This window comes from Gadus chalcogrammus, chromosome 5 (genome assembly GCF_026213295.1).
Source record: "Gadus chalcogrammus isolate NIFS_2021 chromosome 5, NIFS_Gcha_1.0, whole genome shotgun sequence".
Taxonomy (NCBI): Eukaryota; Metazoa; Chordata; class Actinopteri; order Gadiformes; family Gadidae; genus Gadus; species Gadus chalcogrammus.
The window spans coordinates 15,440,863-15,459,774 of NC_079416.1; the positions used below are offsets into that span (position 1 = coordinate 15,440,863).

Here is an 18,912-nt window from a genome sequence, read left to right on the forward strand (position 1 = left end):
TCTATGGAAAATCTCCTGCTGCCACATCGCATTTTGGTGACTCCTGTTCCCTTGATGCTCTGAAAAAAAATCGCCATATTAATTATATTTGTGAGTCAAAATTTGAAGACTTTCACTTTAAAATGAACCTGGCTTCACCGTGCACGAAAATTTAGGAAAGTAATGATTTTACTGAGAAGTAAAAGTCCATAAAACTGGCTATGAAATCCCCTTATCCTCTTTCAGAATTACGCTTTAACCCCTTTTGCCATTTAAACAGTGCGATACGGTTAAGCTTTCTGATCTGAGACTGAGGCCCGGTTGCATTGAAGGGCAGAGATACCAGTCAGCGGGGAGGAGGGGCCGGACCTATATTACACTTCATGGCCCGCCCCTTTTGCAGCTTTCAGCCAATCACTTTACGTCACTGGCAGCATGAGCGGTCAAACCTCAGCCAACCGGCGGGCTCCTTCCCTAGTGACGTCACTAACTAGCCAGTTCCCTCCAGCGGCAGAGAGCTTCATTTTCTGATCTGCTTTTTGTGCTAAAATGGAGGCTGGCCTCTCGCCCTGAGTTATCGCCTTCCTGGTCGAAGTTTAGATGTTGACATGCAATAAACCAGCAGACAGGATGGTCGTGGACGCCCCTAACTCCAACGGGCCTTTTCAGCCGGTGGCTCTGATGCACTTTCGAGGTATGTTGGGTTATTCCCTGCTATGTCCTAGCATATGAAGAGCTGTGTGTTTTCTCTGCTACCCTCCATTGGTTACCGCTTGGTTAGTCAGCAATCAGACGTTTGGTTACAGAAACTATTATTTCTGTCAATCTAATTTCAGTTGTTTCGGCCTCGCTATTATATTTGATTGCAAGCTAATCTACTAACCAGCTGTGCTTGACTATAAGACTAGATAACGCCATTAACGAGCTGGTTTTACTAGCTAGTTACTGTCTGCCCATCCCCCCACTAGTGATGTCAAAGGAAGTGAGGTCATAGCCAAGGAAGGGCTTCACTTGAGTTCTCATATGTACTGCGATCTGCTGTTCTTTCTTCTGTTTACATGACGTTGTGCATTAATCGCTGACCGCCCTCTTGGGGCCAAGGAGTCGCGTCTCCTTCTCCTCCCGCTCATCCGCTACTGTTCTCTGTGATGAAGGACTCGGTCACACACTCAGTGTACTTGGGAACACATTGACCCTGGGGTTTAGAATGTAGTGGACTGCCCTCTTCTTTCCAGCACCCTTCCGTGTGACTTTCTATATGGCATGCACCTGCTAAATGCCCCATGCTCTATCAGAAGGCATCAGACCATTAAAGAACCATTTCCCAATGGTCAATAAGGCAGATTCCTGGTCGAAGTGTGCCCACAAAACAATGCTGTCATTGGAGCCAGTCCATGATTTTTCGATGTAGCTCAGTTACAATTGTACAGTATATATATTGTGAGAGTACTAGCTAGATTGAATGTGGCTACTGTGCGTTTGATTTGTGGAAGGCCAGTCAAAGAGGACACTGTACACTGGTACAGCCTAACTTGGACGGCGCCTGAGGCACTTATTGATCATCTTATCGATTGGAATCTAATGGGGACTACATTGGATGACACCCTATTTGACCAACAACAGCACTCTCTCCAATAATCACTTTCTCTCTCACACACTAGCTCCAAATTAGTTCATGTTTACCACATTTCACAAGTGGTGAATATGTGTCTCTCACACTTGAAAAAAAAACAGTACGATCAAACCCAAGCATTATCCTAGCATGCACAACAGCATTGAATTTAATTCAACTACTCAGCCCCCCCCAACATCAATGCTATGAACTATAGCGGTTTGACCCTGATATGATGATATAGGCCAACCCCAAGACGGTATATTGTACGTTGTTCTAATGCAAATCTTCAACAGTAACTGCAATGTCAATGTGCAGCCGGCATCGTCCCTCTGCCCCTCAATGTGAATCGTTAGTCTGCACATAGTCTCTCTGCACATTGTCCCTCTACACCTCAATGTGCACCGTCTCCTCATAGTACCTCTGCCCTCAATGTCCGTTGTCTCTTTGCATATAGTCCCTATGCACCTCAATGTGCTCGCTGGGTTTCCGCCGTGCATTGATTGAGTGATCTTAAAAGAGAACCAAACTTTAAACATCATGGAGTCCTATTGTGTATAGTCTCCTGTCATTGTATTTATTAATGTAAGATGGGCATGCAATTATGTAAGGTTTGTATATAGACGTAATTTCAAAGGATTCGGATTGATAAATCCTACTCCCTGTGGTTTGTGGATGAACAAACATGATCCCCTCCGCTGGCTGAGTTCAAGTTGTTATTCTAATTTCATTCATGTACAGAGTAGTGTAGATGAACCAGTAGGTGGTTCACAATGGGACTACAATTATTCATAGACCTTGTTTATTATCAGGATCCTATACAGAAACACACAGGTGACTAATCTGAGGCCTGCGACATTAATGAAGTCACACCGGGGTTAGCACCAGTATTGGCATAACACCGGCTCTTTATCTGTTGCACAACAAGCCGGTTGGGTATTTTAGGCTGTAAACGAACTTCATAACCACACAGGCCCTTATGTCACGGGAGCAGAGACTGAGTGGAGTGTTGTGACCGTAATATTATTATTACGGTCCTTAAATGCATTAACAGATCCAGAATACTACATTGCAGAGGTTCTGTATTGTCTGTGGAGACACAAGACAGGCGTGATCAAATTCACATTCAATTTTAAAGATCTACTGCTAAAACAAAGTCTCTCTGCGTCATGGTGTACCTGTTTTCATCAACAGGGAGGAAATTCAACTAGAGACGTAATGTCTAAACATTAGGACTTCAGTTGACCGGGCCACATTTCTCAATCTTAAAATATAAACCGCAAAAGGGCTTTATTAGGTGTTCAAGGAGTTATGTCGTTAGAATAATAAAGCATCCAAAATAAGGTTAGAATCCTTAAAATATTTCATTCACTTTAAATTCACGACAAAGTTGTAATTTCAAATAGCAAAAGCATGTGTTTTGAAATGAACCTTTCTTGACCCTGCACCTGTAGATCTCAGACTATATTCCTGAGGATGTAGTGGACAAATCTTTGAACGCCTAGAACTGTAAGCCTAGGCTAATGTCATTAACTCGAATACTGATCACCCTGATCCTATCCCGATTGTTGCTGCTAGAATCCAAAACTTATCATAACTGTTATGCCTAGCTTATGTTGTTTTCCACTAGCGAATTAATCTATTTATGTGTGCCGCCCCCAAACAAGACTCCCAATACCGGGGGGGGGGGGGGGGGGGGGGGGGGGCATATAACTTGGTGAAGACGAGCTGGAGGCATTAGATGTTGTGATGGAAAGGTTTGTTTTGAAGATCGTTTCTTTGGTCCGGACCCTAACCCTAGCAGCGTTTCTTGTGTCCAGACCCTAACCCTAGCAGCGTTTCTTGTGTCCGGACCCTAACCCTAGCAGCGTTTCTTGTGTCCGGACCCTAACCCTAGCAGCGTTTCTTGTGTCCGGACCCTAACCCTAGCAGCGTTTCTTGTGTCCGGACCCTAACCCTAGCAGCGTTTCTTGTGTCCGGACCCTAACCCTAGCAGCGTTTCTTGTGTCCGGACCCTAACCCTAGCAGCGTTTCTTATGTCCGGAGTGACCCTAAACCTGGCAGTGTTTCTTGTATCCGAACCCTAACCCTGGCAGCGTTTCTTGTATCCGAACCCTAACCCTGGCAGCGTTTCTTGTGTTCTTGGGACCCTAACCCTAGCAGCTTTTCTTGTGTTCCTGGGACCCTAACCCTGGCAGCGTTTCTTGTGTTCTTGGTACCCTAACCCTAGCAGCTTTTCTTGTGTTCCTGGGACCCTAACCCTAGCAGCGTTTCTTGTGTTCTTGGGACCCTAACCCTAGCAGCTTTTCTTGTGTTCCTGGGACCCTAACCCTAGCAGCGTTTCTTGGGACCCTATCCAGCAGGACACGGTCACTGGTGTGGGTCTGTTCTGGGTTTAGCATCATGTACGTCAGAGCCCCCCAGGTTCTCCGTGGGGGGCTGGGATAAAGCCCCACGCCGTACCGATGAGGCTGTGAAAGATGCTTCTATACTTAGTGAGACTGTAGGCCTGGTGTGTCATGTGTGCACGGGAGAACCTTCTAGTGAATTGCTAACCTTAAAGCTCTATTGTATGTAGTAATGTGGTGGTCTTGTGCTCTCTCTAGTGGTCCCCCACTTCTGACCCTATAGTTTCAGACAGGCAGGATGATGGAAAGTGTTGGAAACAGGCAACATTCTGATGTTTTATCTTTTTCGTTTAATATGTTAGTTGTATTGGTACACTCAACTATTTCCCTTTTTCCCTCGTATTCATAAGGGAGATATTCTAGTGAAAATGTAATTCTAGAGAAAAGACTACAGCCGTAGCTATGAGTCCCAGATGATCCAATTTACAAACGCGAGGCGATAAAAATTGCCAGATCTCACCAACTCTTAAATTACATCTAAGGTTGTATAATTGTCCTGCAAAGAAATTGTGATTTTATGCTAGTTGCATATTATGCATGTATTGGTTAGCTCTGCAGATCCAACCAGCCTGTATAATGGATGACAGCACCCGCTGATAGATAAAGACTGCCCCGGTAAATACTTCCTTTTGATAATAGGAACCGGACATTGGTTTCAGCCTGGGCCTTCATCCATTCATCCAGTCATCCATTCACATGACTCTATAAGACCTTCTAAAGGCGTGTCTGGGTGGGCCAGCAGGGAAGGGATATCTAAAAAAAAAAAGACCTGGCTTGGGCCGTTGCCCAGCAACAGAGAAAATGTGAGAGTGAGTGGATGCTGACAGGCCTTGTCAATACCACGGGCTTCCTGAGCTCTGACAGCCTGCTACCCTTCCCCTCTCGCCATGCACAAGGGCTTTACCCCTTCCTAACCCAATTAAGGGTTAGTTTACCCCTAACTCAGTGTGGGATTAAGTTTCTACCTTTTTAGTTCATGGAAGGCTGCTGTTTGTATAGAATCTTTTAGGGGGGAAGTGACTAATAGTCTTTCAACAGCTCAAATGTAAGGCTGAATAGAACGATATTTAGCTTACAATGAGCCAATTGGCAAAATATGAAAATCACAGTTCTAATTGGAAAAATAAAAGTACCGGACCAGCTATATATACACACTCACCCTGAGTTAGTGCATTCTTGCTTTTTTTATTTTGCTAATCCAAATGAAAACCCATTATTTTGTCTGCATTTAAAACAAGGAGACAGGCAGTCTGAGAGGTATTCCTCGCCGGTCACAGATCCGCCCTTTTAGAGAGAATCATGGGCTTTTTCTAGGAGTAAAAGAGACTATCTGGAGGAGCAGACTTCCACACAGTAGTTGTGGTAAAATGGCATATAATGCCTTATGGTTTACCGGAAGTAAACATATCAAAATAATCCCCAACCATGTTTCTGAAGTATAAAATGTCAAAACCCACCATCCAAGCTGACTTGTAAAAGATGATGTATGTACCTCTTTAAGGCCCACCCTGCGTTGGCGAGAGGCCTCGGTTTGGATAGATTAATCTCAAACCAATGCATCCAATTATATTTTCCAAATTTTTCCACACACACTGGTTTAGTGGAAGATGGCGTTTATGTGATTATTTGCCACCTGCTGGTGAAATGGTGCAGTATGCTTGAGAGTAATTCCTGTAATTGACACTGTGATGTCATGGAAGATGAGATATCGACACCAAACCTTTTCCCATGTTAAGGGAGCTGCCCCGATGAGCGCGTCTCAAGTTTCTGCTACTTTCTGAAGCTGACTTCTACAAGTTGCTAGAATATTCTTTGCTAAATTAACATATTTTGAATCTGCCATAGGTCTGCCACTTTCTATTTTATCAAAATCATTGCTAAATGTAAGATCAGACGTAGATTGATCATGAGGATCAAAATTTGGGCAATCTTTCCTATCGGTTATTTTTTGGGGGGGGGAATCTCCACAAATATCACTTGTACAGAGATATTTTCTGAAAGACGTATAATCTTTAGATAGGATCGATTATGCTATACAATGTGGTACACTGTACAGCATAATCGATCCTATCTAAAGATTATACGTCTTTCAGAAAATATCTGTCGATTTTGCTGTACACTGAGTGTACAGCAAAATCTATCCTGATGGACAATATGGGTCCCAATGGCAAAAATGTTCAGCATGCAAAATAAGGCTTGTACACCAAGTTTCGTCCAAGTTATCAGCGAAGAGTACTAGACAATGAGAGGCAGAGTGGAGTTCATGCCTCCGCCCTCTGTCTGCTAAACCCTGGTGCTGCTTATAGGCATCTCGTGCTGGTCGTTCAAACCGCTAGCTACACTTCCAGGCAGCGTGGAGGACACAAACACTGTAAGCAACCTGTTTCATAGAAGTTATGATTCGTTTGATAAGGGTAGGCTTGTCAAACAACCTCCAGTCCCTCAAAATGTGTGTGTGTGTTTTTTGTTTTTTGTTTTCAGACGTAGCCCCGGCGGAGCAGGAGAAGCTGTTCATCCAGAAGCTCCGGCAGTGCTGCGTCCTCTTCGACTTCCTGTCCGACCCACTGAGCGACCTGAAATGGAAGGAGGTGAAGCGCGCGGCGCTGAGCGAGATGGTCGAGTACATCACGCACAATCGCAACGTCATCACGGAGCCCATCTACCCAGAGGTGGTGCACATGGTGAGTTCAGATACTGCGACTCGAGCGTGTACGCGCGGGTAGAGTCACGCAAACTGCTCTTGAACCATGGGGTTGGCGCCATTCATTGATTTGCAGTAGGTGGTGTGGTATAGTGTTGGGTGGAGCGGGTCTGGGGTATGTGGTGTTGGGTGGAGCGGGTCTGGGGTATGTGGTGTTGGATGGTGTAGTTGTGTTGGGGTGGAAGCTGCTGCTGAGTAACTGGTATTGCTTAATGGGATAGAATTTAGTTTGTTGAACTGGTAACTGGTGTGGCTTAATGGGATAGGAAAAAAAATGGTTTCAAGATCATTTCTCTGGAAATCATAAATCGAAACATGGCAGATAAGGGACAGTTTTGAGGAATGGTTTTGTTATCAATAGAACGGTTAACCCTAAATCAACAGCTTCAGCATCAATAAACCCTCCTTGGAGTGCTAAAAGGGAATGTTGATAACCAGTCATGAGATATTAGTGACGTTGGATAACAACCTTTTTCTATGTTTTATAAATTCCCTTTGGCGCCGAAAGCAGCTGACTGTGTGTTCAAAGAAAATGCTCCAGACGTTATTGATCTCACTTTACCTCGTCTTTTTTCTATTCTAGTTTGCGGTGAACATGTTCAGAACATTGCCTCCGTCTTCGAACCCCACCGGGGCGGAGTTCGACCCAGAAGAGGATGAGCCAACGCTGGAGGCAGCCTGGCCTCATCTCCAGGTGGGGCCTCTCGGATGAACCCCTCGACTCCCACCCTCTGATAGACTCCTCCCACCCTCTCCATCTCTGATAGACCCCTCCCAACCTTTGATAGACCCTGCCCACCCTCTCCATCTGACACTCCTCCCACCCTCTGGTTGACCCCTCCCACCCTCTGGTTGACCCCTCCCACCCTCTGGTTGACCCCTCCCACCCTCTGGTTGACCCCTCCCACCCTCTGGTTGACCCCTCCCACCCTCTGGTTGACCCCTCCCACCCTCTGGTTGGCCCCTCCCACCCTCTCCATCTCTGATACACCCCTCCCACCCTCTCCATCTCTGATACACCCCTCCCACCCTCTCCATCTCTGATACACCCCTCCCACCCTCTCCATCTCTGATACACCCCTCCCAACCTCTCCATCTGATACTCGCACGCTCTGATAGACTCCTTCGATCCTCTCAGTATAACTGGCTTTTTGCTTGGTTCATGGTTCGAAGTGGATGGTCTGATTTTAACTTCTTCTCTTCCAGCTTGTCTATGAGTTTTTCCTGAGGTTTTTAGAGTCTCCAGACTTTCAGCCCAACGTAGCGAAGAAGTACATCGACCAGAAGTTTGTGATGCAGGTGAGCAGCCCACGCTGTTTTCTCTTCACTTGAGCTATGACCTTGATTTATGACCTCGTTAGAAGTCTAACGGGTGTGGGATATTTCTGTTGGACGGCATAGCTTCTAGATCTATTCGACAGCGAGGATCCCAGAGAGAGAGACTTCCTGAAAACCACGCTCCACCGCATCTACGGGAAGTTCCTTGGGCTGCGGGCCTACATAAGGAAACAGATCAATAACATTTTCTATAAGTGAGTTTAATTACCTTGGATCAATAACTTTTTATAGATGAGCCCTGTTAGCTTAGATTAATTGTTTTCTACAGGTGAGCACTATTAGCTGAGATAATAACATTTTCTATAGGTGAGTCGGACTAGCTTAGATCAATTACTTTGTAAAGGTGAGTCCTATTAGCTTAGTTCAATAACGGTATCAGCGAGTCCTGTTTAACTTGGATTCATGATGTTTTCTCTTATTAAGCCCTATTTAACTTCTCGACCACATGTTTTAAATAATACATGCACGCACTGCAAACCATTTTTAATCTAAACATTTTCATTTCAAAACTAAAAAAGCATTTTCTGCGCATTTCCAGGTTTATCTATGAAACTGAGCATCATAACGGTATTGCCGAACTACTGGAAATACTTGGAAGGTTTGTTATTTTTGTTTTCATATGAATATTTCTTTATTATGCAGCTGTCGTTTTTTTGGATCAATCCTCTGAATTTCTCCAGGATGTGGAATTATTGCGTTGACCCTATTTAGTGTTATTTGTTTTCAGTGTGAAGAGCTTCTAATTGCCTGTTGTTGTGTTTCCGACCCCCCCCTCTCCCCCCAGCATAATCAATGGCTTTGCCCTGCCACTAAAAGAAGAGCACAAGATCTTCCTGCTGAAGGTCCTATTGCCACTGCACAAAGTGAAGTCCCTCAGTGTCTACCATCCCCAGGTCTGTCACGCCGTTCTTCATTCATGCATGTTTATATGCGAAAGAAGTATTGGTTAGCATAAGGAGTTAGGTGTTTGGATTTACAATGAAGGAATGAGTTTCAGCAGGAGGTTGTACTCTGTAACCTGTAGGGTTAGCCTTAACCCTAACCTGGACTCTGTAACCTGTAGGGCTAGCCTTAACCCTAACCTGTGCTCTGTAACCTGTAGGGCTAGCAGTAACGCCAACCTGTACTCTGTAACCTGTAGGGCTAGCCTTTTACCCTAACCTGTACTCTGTAACCTGTAGGGCTAGCCTTAACCCTAACCTGTACTCTGTAACCCGGGTTATGTTGTTGAGGATCCTTATATTTACGGTTAGGTTTATGTTGTTGAGGATCCTAATAGTTAGGGTTATGTTGTGGAGGATCCTAATGGTTAGGGCTAAGGTTATTGTTAGGGTTATGTTGTGGAGGATCCTAATGGTTAGGGTGACGGTTATTGTTAGGGTTATGTTGTGGAGGATCCTAATGGTTAGGGTGAAGGTTATTGTTAGGGTTATATTGTGGAGGATCCTAATGGGGTTTATGTTGCAGCTGGCCTACTGTGTGGTACAGTTTCTGGAGAAAGACAGCACTCTCACTGAACCGGTACGTGGGACACATTCACCTCGTTTGTTGTACTTCTCTTAATCGAACCCTCCTGATTTCTAATCGACCGTAACGTCTGGTTCCTGACAGGTGGTGATGGCCCTGCTGAAGTACTGGCCCAAAACGCACAGTCCCAAGGAGGTGATGTTCCTGAACGAGCTGGAGGAGATCCTGGACGTGATCGAGCCCTCTGAGTTCGTCAAGGTCCAGGAGCCCCTCTTCCGCCAGCTGGCCAAGTGCGTGTCCAGTCCGCACTTTCAGGTAAACCATCAGCCGGGGGTTAGGGTTAGGGGTACCTTCTGTGATTTGTTAGGGGTACATTATTTGGTGGGTTAGGGTAGGGCTGTGCAATTAATCAAATTTTGATGGTGATCCCGATTTTTGGGTCAAACAATCTCAAAACTAATATAATCGAGTTTAAAAGTTTGTTTTTATTTTTTATGTTTTTAATATTTATTTTATTCATTAAAAAGCTGGATACATATTTGTACATTATTTCCGATTTGGACAATTTCTACTTTAAATTTCCCCATAAAGAAATAAAAATAAAATTAAAAGTTCTCATCAAAGGCCGCTTTTCCACTGCATGGTACCAGCTCGACGCGACTCGACTCAGCTCGCATTTTTTGCGTTTCCACCGCGAAAACATGGTATCTGGTACCTGAAGTGGCTGCTTTTTCTAGTACCGCCTCGCTCTAGGTTCCAAGCGGCTGAGCCGATGCTAAAAGGTGACGTTGGCAGACGGCCGGCCACTGATTGGCCAGAGAGTGTGACGAAGTCACGAGAGCGACATGGCAACCATGCTGGTAACAGCCATAGCAGCGCCGCAGCCAACATATTCCACTTCTTCAACTTCTTCAACATGCCAGCTAATAATAGTAATGTTATCGATGTCCTCCATTGTTGTTACGTGGGTTCTGTCCATGTGTGGGTTGCGTAGGTGTTGTTTGCGTCGCGTACAAAAATACGTCACGGCCCTTTCGCGCAGCCGACCCCGCCCACGTCCAGGAGGTACTATTTGTGGTGGAAAACGACCCGTGCTGCTATCGTGTCGAGTCGTGTCGAGTCGAGCTACATGTGCGGTGGAAAAGTGTTTTTCTTGGAGAAAAATTATGAATAAATGCAGCATGTTTTCAAATTCAAAAATAATCGTTTGATTAACCTGGATTTCAATATTGACCAAAATAATCGGGATTAGGTATTTTTCCGTGATCTAGCACACCTGGGTTAGGGGTACGTTCTGTGATGGCCTATGGATTCATCGTAGTTAGTGGACTTGTCTAATGAGGGGTTGGATGTGTCAAAGACGGGTGGACTTATGTAATTCCTGTGAATTTTTGGCAGAGTTGTTATTTACATTTCTTGAAAGACTTGATTCTAGTGGGGGGGGGGGGGGGGCTACTGGCCCACTGGCCCACTGACACGGCAGCTGCCAGAGAGGGACATCAATAGAATGTGACCTGCTGGTATATCTGTGGATGGATCCTCCTGTAATCCTGTGTTTCTCTGGCAGGTGGCGGAGAGGGCGCTGTACTACTGGAACAACGAGTACATCATGAGTCTCATCAGCGACAACGCCGCAAAGATCCTGCCCATCATGTTCCCCGCGCTGTACCGCAACTCCAAGACCCACTGGAACAAGTGAGAACCGGCTGATGTCTAGCTTTAGAGAACATTGGTTATTCAGCGTTGTGATCCAGGATAAATGTCCCTTTTTAATTTGCACGAGGATTATCCAAGCCTAATCCTGTGGTCATGTTCTCCAAGATTCTAACCCTGTGCTTGTGTTCCAGAACTATCCACGGGTTGATCTACAACGCGCTGAAGCTTTTCATGGAGATGAACCAGAAGCTGTTCGACGACTGCACCCAGCAGTTCAGAGCAGAGAAAAACAAGTAGGTCTCCTAGCCAGTGGCAGGGCTGCTTCCGTGATCAGCCTGATGAGGCCTCTGATGGCGTCTCGGGTCACTCAATCCAAAGGGATAACTTGTAGTCCCCTGGGCCAAACCTGGGTCACATATCCCTATCTAGATCAGAAAAACTTTATTTGTTACTCAACAACACAGCAAGACGATGTAGTTTGGATAATCGGTAGGGGTTTGAAAAATAATCTATGCTTTGATGCATCGCAATTCTGTGTAGAACGATTCCGTCTCGATTCAGATAATTAATCATTTATCTTCAATGTGTATTGGCCAATCTGATTTGTCTGGACGCGATTGCGATTCAGCCTACGCGTAGCGTGCACGCAAACTCGCAGTCAGACACAAGAACGACAAACAAGTTCTTATTCTTATAATTGACTAAGAGCAGCTTTTTCTTTAATGACATAGAAAAGAAAGATTAGAAAGAAAAGAAAACTAAATCTGTTTATTTATTACCTACTTCCATAGTGTGTTGTAATGCAAGCTGCATTGATGATTGCATTGTTAATAGAAAGTCATATTTGTGACAAAAGCTTTTTCTCTAATCAAATATTAGGTAAGGTAATTCATCTGTTGATTTCTTTAATGATCATCACAAAAGTAGGAAGTGATCAGCAAACTCTGAGTAGCAAATTCAGATGTATAGATATTCTTTTGAAAATCCCGCAAGGAAATGTACATTAAAAAAAAATTGCTCCGAGATGCATCAATAATCTTTTTAGAATCGAATCGTTGACTTCTGAATCGGAATCGAATCGTGAGGTGCCAAGAGATTCCCATCACTAATAATTGGTGTAGCCTACTGTTTGTATTTCCTCCAAGTTGTTACTTTGTTTTGCCTCCAGCCTACGCTGTTATATATTCACAACATTGATTCGTGGTGACATGTGAAGTTGATGCATTGTGACATTTGTTGATGCACAGAGAGAAGGCCAAGTCGAAAGAGCGGGAAGAGGCTTGGATCAGGATTGAAAACCTTGCCAAATCAAACCCACAGGTCAGCCGTGTGTGTGTGCCTGTATGCTTAGATTTAGTGAAGAATATGACCTTGGCCTTACATAAAATGGTCACAAATCTTTTGATTTAAATCCTAAACTGAACACATTATATGTATAATCAACATTAAATTAATCAGGCCGATTTAAGATTGAAAAACTAAATAACATTTAGATTCTATTCGTTCTTTGCATGCGGCTGAAAGTCTTTTTCCCGTCATTTCTTTCAACCCAGTTCCTTGTGTGTGTTCCTTCCCCTGCCCGCTGTAGTCCTGTAGCAACGGAGACGGAGGCTCCGTCGATAGAAGATGTTCAGAGGTGAAGAAAGACAGTTGAGGAAGGCGCCACTCAGGTAACTGGCTTCTTTCCCTCTCTTACCACCTCTTTTCTCTCAAAGCTTGACATGCTCGTAGCCCAAGTAACGACGGGTGCATGTGTTGAAACTCCAGATTCTCACTGTTTGGTACGTCTGTGATTGGCACAGGGTGGGTGGGGCCGTTATCATTACAAATGTTAATGTTTTGATATTCTTTTTGACCAGTAATCCTGCGACTAATAAAGTAGGGTTGTTTGTGTTTTTGATTTTAAGAAGTTGTAGAAATTGGGAAAGTAACTGTCAACCAATTTTTAAGACTGTTGACCCCTTCTGACCCTGTTGACCCTGACCCTGTTGACCCTAACGTCCCTGACCCTGTTGACCCTGACCATGTTGACCTCCACAGCTACAGCGAGCCCAGCGGACAGAGGGCCCACTGGTGAGCCGCAGGTCTGAGTTGCCTCAGGACATCTACACCACGAAAGCCTTGGACTCCCCCCGCCGAGGCGAAGACATGTTGACCCCCCACGACCGACTCTAGGTCCCCCCCCCCCACCCCATAACGTCATGCCCCTCCCCCCACCGAGGCGCCCGGTAAGCCTCTGAGCCTCAAACCGCACAGCAAGCCACCCCACTGTGCCCCCCTCTCCCCAAGTCATGTTGGCTCTGATTGGCCAAGTAGGACTCGGGGGAGGCTGGCTCAGTTCTCCTCTTCCTGGGGGCCTCGGACCTCCTCAGCCTGTCATGGTTAACTTCAGCACACCGCGTCTGTCTGCTGCCACCAGGAGCCTGCAGTCACTCGCTAGCAAATAACAAGTTTGCTAAAAAACAAAATGGGACTGGGTAGGGGGGCGGGGGGACTGGGTTCTTCTTCCTTCCGGACACTTTTTATTATATTATATATTATTTTATTTTTGGGCGTACTTTATTTTTCCGTCTTCGCGATGAATTCAGCAACTTGAAGACCAATCTGTCCATTTTGTGGATTATTTTACTTTTTCCTCCTTTTCTCGATCCCAGCGACGTCAGTCGGTGCCAAGAATGATGTTTTCATTCTTAGTTTCCATGGTTACGACATGTTTTACCTGGGCCATGCCCCAACAGAAACCCCTGGTCGCATGACGCGGCCGGGGTCAAATGACGCGGCCGGGGTCACATGACGCCTCTTGCCTTTATTTCTTTCTTTGTCGTTGGTGTTTCAGCACAAGCTTTTCTAGGTCGGAAGACCCCAGACCCCCCCAGACCCCGGACCCTAGACACCCCCCCCCAGACCCGTCTGGCGCCTCGGGTCCCGGGAGACGGCCAGGTGAATGTGGTCCCATGGACAACGAGTCTCTACTGGTCTTCTTGGTTCGTGCCATATACCGTTCTGTAGTTTCTGTTCTTCTGTCTGCTGTCCCAGTAAATGAGTCCTTTTCCTTTTATTGGCCAACCAAACTTTCATAGAACAGCATATGGAGATAGTGACCGTTTCAACCTGTTACTTATGAGTTAGCAATATTTAAAGAGGAACGAAACACGACAATCTAAACTTCTGTCTCTAGCAGAATATTCCCTTTTCTGTTTCTTCTTATCGGCTGAAACAGCAGCTCCTGGGGATAAATGTGTTTAGTTGAAAGCCAGTGAGCCCAAAATAATGTTTTTCTTGTTTTAAATTGTTTTTAGTTCTGTGTTTCTATGTCTTCTATGATGTTGAACATATGATTAAATGCCATTTGTCACTGAAATACAATAATGTTATTTTGGAAGAGCTTAAGTCCGTTTTTTGCCAGACTGCGCCAACCTGTTTCAATCCCTTCCCCCCGCTTGCCCCAAACCTGTTCTAGAACTTTCTTGTCCCCCCCCCAAAAAACGATTCCAGTAAGTTCTAGGCCCTCCCCCCCCCAAACCTGTTCCAGAACACTTTGGCCCCTCCCCCCTCAAACCTGTTCCAGAAAATTCTAGCCCCTCTCCCCCTGAACCTGTTCCAGAACGTTCTACCCCCCCAAAACTCTTCCAGAAAGTTCTAGCCCCTCCCACCCCAAACCTGTTCCAGAACATTCTAGCCCCTCCCCCCACAAACATGTTCCAGAACATTCTAGCCCCCCATGAGGACCTTTCTTTTCATGACGTCGAAGTGCCTTTTTGGAGGCACTTCACGCCTTTCATCTAAAACTTCTCTGCTAATAACACACATTCTGAAGGTTCCCACCGCGTTGGGAAGAGCACGCCTCTCCCCTCCTGCAGAAAACCCTTTTTTAATAAATTCCAGCTGAAAGCGTCACGCTAGGAGTGTGGTGGCGTCAGATCGGCTCGGTTGGCCTTTCATTCACTTGGATCTGTGTCATCCAGCCATGTTTGTGTATCAGTGGTTTAAGAGGACACTTTGTTATGTGTTTGGATGCGTTTGCCTGTATATGAAATATGACATAATGGACATGAATGTCCATGGAAAAACTTTTTTCTTTCTTGCTTTCTTTTGTCCTCATAGGAAATCCTCTAGACCAAATACTATTGAATGGGTTTGCAGCGATAGAGATGTTTTATGGGTGAATAGAAAACCCACACGTTTGAATGGCGTCTATATTCTGAAATCAGTGAACAATTCTGTACCATTCCCATGTCAGGATTCTCCTGGTAGAAACGCTGAACTCCAAACCTGCAGTCTCACTTCCCTGGTTTGTTTCTTTGTAGTTAAGCTAGTTTTTTTAAATTCTGCTACCCACTTCATCAGAATCACTGCCGTTGTTTGAATTGAAGGCCTTTTTGGCTAGTTCTTTCATCGTAATGATTTTTTATTTCTTTCATGTCTTGTTCCTGGCGTTTGCAAATTCTTGGATGTGAGATTTGGCAAATAAGAAAAGAAAAAGACAAATGCTGAGAGATGCTGGTGCGAATGCCAGATGCCGAGTAGTTTACTGGCAGTGCACCTTGGGATACTGTCTGTATGGATACTGTATTTAAAGAGATGTACATTTTTAAATGATCATGTTAACATGTCCCTTCTCGCCCTGGAGAAAAGGACTTTCATCAAATTATTTTCTCATTTAGTTTAAAGAAATGAAGCTTGCTGGAAGAGATGTTTGAAGGGTGCGTTTGAGAACCATATGTTGTATTGAAAAAATGATTGATTTTGCAGCTCCTAACCCTCTAGTTTTAAAATAATTTCAAACTACTATAGATTAACAAGTGTCCTTTTGTATGTGACCTGTATATGGCTTCATTTAATATTGTATATATGATTTACTTTGTTTATGTAGTGTTGTATATCTAGATTAATTTTGTACAAATTGTCCCTCTGTACAGAATAAAACCTCACTAGCAAGTAAAAGATGTCGACATGGCACACCTTTCCTTTATTGGCTGTACTTTTTGAAACATTAGAAAATGTTCTGAAATAAATATATATATTTTCCGTTCAAACCTGGATATATTTTTTTTTTCCGGTTTACCCCATTGGAGTAACTGACAAATGTTGGTCCCCATTGTGCTCGGACCCTGTCTCTAGCCGTATTATTTATTAATATAAATAAAATAAAAGTATTTGATTTTATATTTTCAACCATACATCCGTTTGGCTCGTCTGGCTATTCCCAGACCAAGCTCAATCGTAGATTGCACGTTGGTTTGGGGAAGCTGCTGTCATTTTTTTTTCAGCACAAGAGGCGTGATCAACGGGCCACGTTCAACTGACTCTGTACGCGATTGGCTGCTTGTAGTCGCTTGACTGTCGCATTGTGTTAAACCAGCCAATAGCGCGCCAAGCGGAAAAGCCAAAACGCGTGCTAGACTCTAGCACGCGTTAATGTGTCATTTGTATAACATATAAAACGTGTCTAAAGTGCCCTCTTCAGTGGTGAGAACGCGCTATATGTGCCCTTTTTTTCTCTTTCCGCCCCTGCCCTTCAAAAAGTCTGTGCACGCCACAGGCACTTACTAGCCAAAATTTGAGTACACAGTACGTTCCAATTCAGATCCGGCGAAAATAAGTATACTTCAAGGACCCAGATGCCGTACTCAAAACGGGCTAATCGTGAAGTGTGGATCGGATCGAAGGACACTCCCCGTACTCAACGGCAGCCATCTTAGCTACGTAGCGGAAGAGGCGGAGCCAGGCTGAGCCAAAGTCGGCCTATTTTCCACATAGCCTGCATTAATAGTCATTTTGTAGTTTTTATAGCTGCTAGGCGTAAAGAGTTCACCGTTCAAAGCGGGATGTTTATTGCGGGGGAGGAGCCACGGCGGCAGTCGTGATCGTCATTTCCGGTAAGTGCAACACAGAGTACTCGATTTGGAACAGCACTCACATCTAAAAAATTTGCGTACTCAAGTGAGTACGGATAGTGCAGATAGTGTACTTCCTTTAAGTATACTCATGGAAGTACGGGTATTGGAACACGGCACCGTACTTCCATGAGTATACTTAAAGGAAGTACTCATATTTCTATTTCATGCGAATTATAAAGTCAAGTATAACCTTTGTGATGACATTATTCGGTGTCTTGATGGTGCATTGATAAGTTCGGAGGTTGACCCTCTAAACCGCTCAGGTTCGAATCCCCGCAACAACGTTGACATGGGTACCACTGTCGATTTTTTATTGGTCGTCATGAATAAAAAACATAAAAAAAAAAAAAAAAGAATGTTGTCCTTGTCAAATAAAATATAAGAGGTAACACTGTTTTTCATCTGTCATCATGGGAAAAAAACATAAGGGGTAACGCTGTCGTTTTTTATTGTTCGTCATGAAAAAAACATAAGGGGTAACACTGTTGTTTTTTATTGTTCGTCATGAAAAAAAACATAAGGGGTAACACGGTTGTTTTTTATTGTTCGTCATGAAAAAAAACACAAGGGGTAACACTGTCGTTTTTTATTGTTCGTCATGAAAAAAACATAAGGGGTAACACTGTTGTTTTTTATTGGTCGTCATGAAAAAAAACATAAGGGGTAACACTGTTGTTTTTTTATTGGTCGTCATGAAAAAAACATAAGGGGTAACACTGTCTTTTTTTATTGTTTGTCACGAAAAAAACATAAGGGGTAACACTGTCGTTTTTTATTGGTCGTACTGAAAAAAAACATAAGGGGTAACACTGTTGTTTTTTATTGTTCGTAATGAAAAAAACATAAGGGGTAACACTGTTGTTTTTTATTGGTCGTCATGAAAAAAACATAAGGGGTAACACTGTTGTTTTTTATTCGTCATAATGAAAAAAAACATAAGGGGTAACACTGTTGTTTTTTTATTGTTCGTCATGAAAAAAACATAAGGGGTAACACTGTCTTTTTTTATTGTTCGTCATGAAAAAAACATAAGGGGTAACACTGTCGTTTTTTATTGGTCGTACTGAAAAAAAACATAAGGGGTAACACTGTTGTTTTTTATTGTTCGTAATGAAAAAAACATAAGGGGTAACACTGTCGTTTTTTATTGGTCATGAAAAAAAACATAAGGGGTAACACTGTTGTTTTTTATTGTTCGTAATGAAAAAAAACATAAGGGAAATAATAGAAATACACAATAATAGAAATACACACGTCATATATAACCTCAGACATATTGAAATTATGAATCTCATTGGGAAGTGGTGAGAGCTGTGAGCGAACCCCCTGGAGACCGGGGTTCAAGTCCGGTTGATGTCCTCTGTTGGAAGACTCATATTTCTATTTCATGCGAATTATAAAGTCAAGTATAACCATTGTTAAGATTTTATTCGGTGTCTTGATGGTGCATTGGTAAGTTCGGAGGTTAACACCCTAAGCCGCTCAGGTTCGAATCGCCGCAACAACGTCGCCACTGTCGTTTTTTATTGGTCGTCATGAATAAAAAACATATTTAAAAAACAAAAAATGTTGTCCTTGTCAAATAAAATATAAGGGGTAACACTGTTGCTTTTCATCTGTCATCATGGGAAAAAAACATAAGGGGTAACACTGTCGTTTTTTATCTGTCGTCATGAAAAAAAACATAAGGGGTAACACTGTTTTTTTTTATTGGTCGTCATGAAAAAAAAAAAAAGGGGTAACACTGTTGTCTTTGTCAAATAAAACGTTAAGGGTAACACTGTCGTTTTTTATCTGTCGTCATGAAAAACCCATATGGGTTAACACTGTCGAAATGTATCGAATAAAACA

General features: G+C 43.7%; 1 protein-coding gene across 2 annotated transcripts; it reads left to right on the forward strand.

The window, feature by feature from the left end:
* Window positions 1-473: 473 nt before the first annotated feature.
* LOC130382466 (serine/threonine-protein phosphatase 2A 56 kDa regulatory subunit gamma isoform) lies at window positions 474-17,095 on the forward strand. 2 transcript variants are annotated; one of them, XM_056590240.1, is made up of 14 exons: window positions 474-673; window positions 6,481-6,680; window positions 7,284-7,394; window positions 7,907-7,999; window positions 8,102-8,232; window positions 8,577-8,636; window positions 8,823-8,931; window positions 9,506-9,559; window positions 9,650-9,820; window positions 11,073-11,200; window positions 11,353-11,454; window positions 12,409-12,481; window positions 12,715-12,831; window positions 13,202-17,095. In XM_056590240.1, the coding sequence occupies exons 1-13, from the start codon at window positions 580-582 to the stop codon at window positions 12,799-12,801; spliced, it is 1,413 nt and encodes a 470-aa protein (XP_056446215.1). In that variant the 5' UTR covers window positions 474-579; the 3' UTR covers window positions 12,802-12,831; window positions 13,202-17,095. The 2 variants fall into 2 exon arrangements, with proteins under 2 accessions (XP_056446215.1, XP_056446216.1); XM_056590241.1 differs by having other exon boundaries at window positions 12,750-12,831; window positions 13,202-17,094.
* Window positions 17,096-18,912: the final 1,817 nt, after the last annotated feature.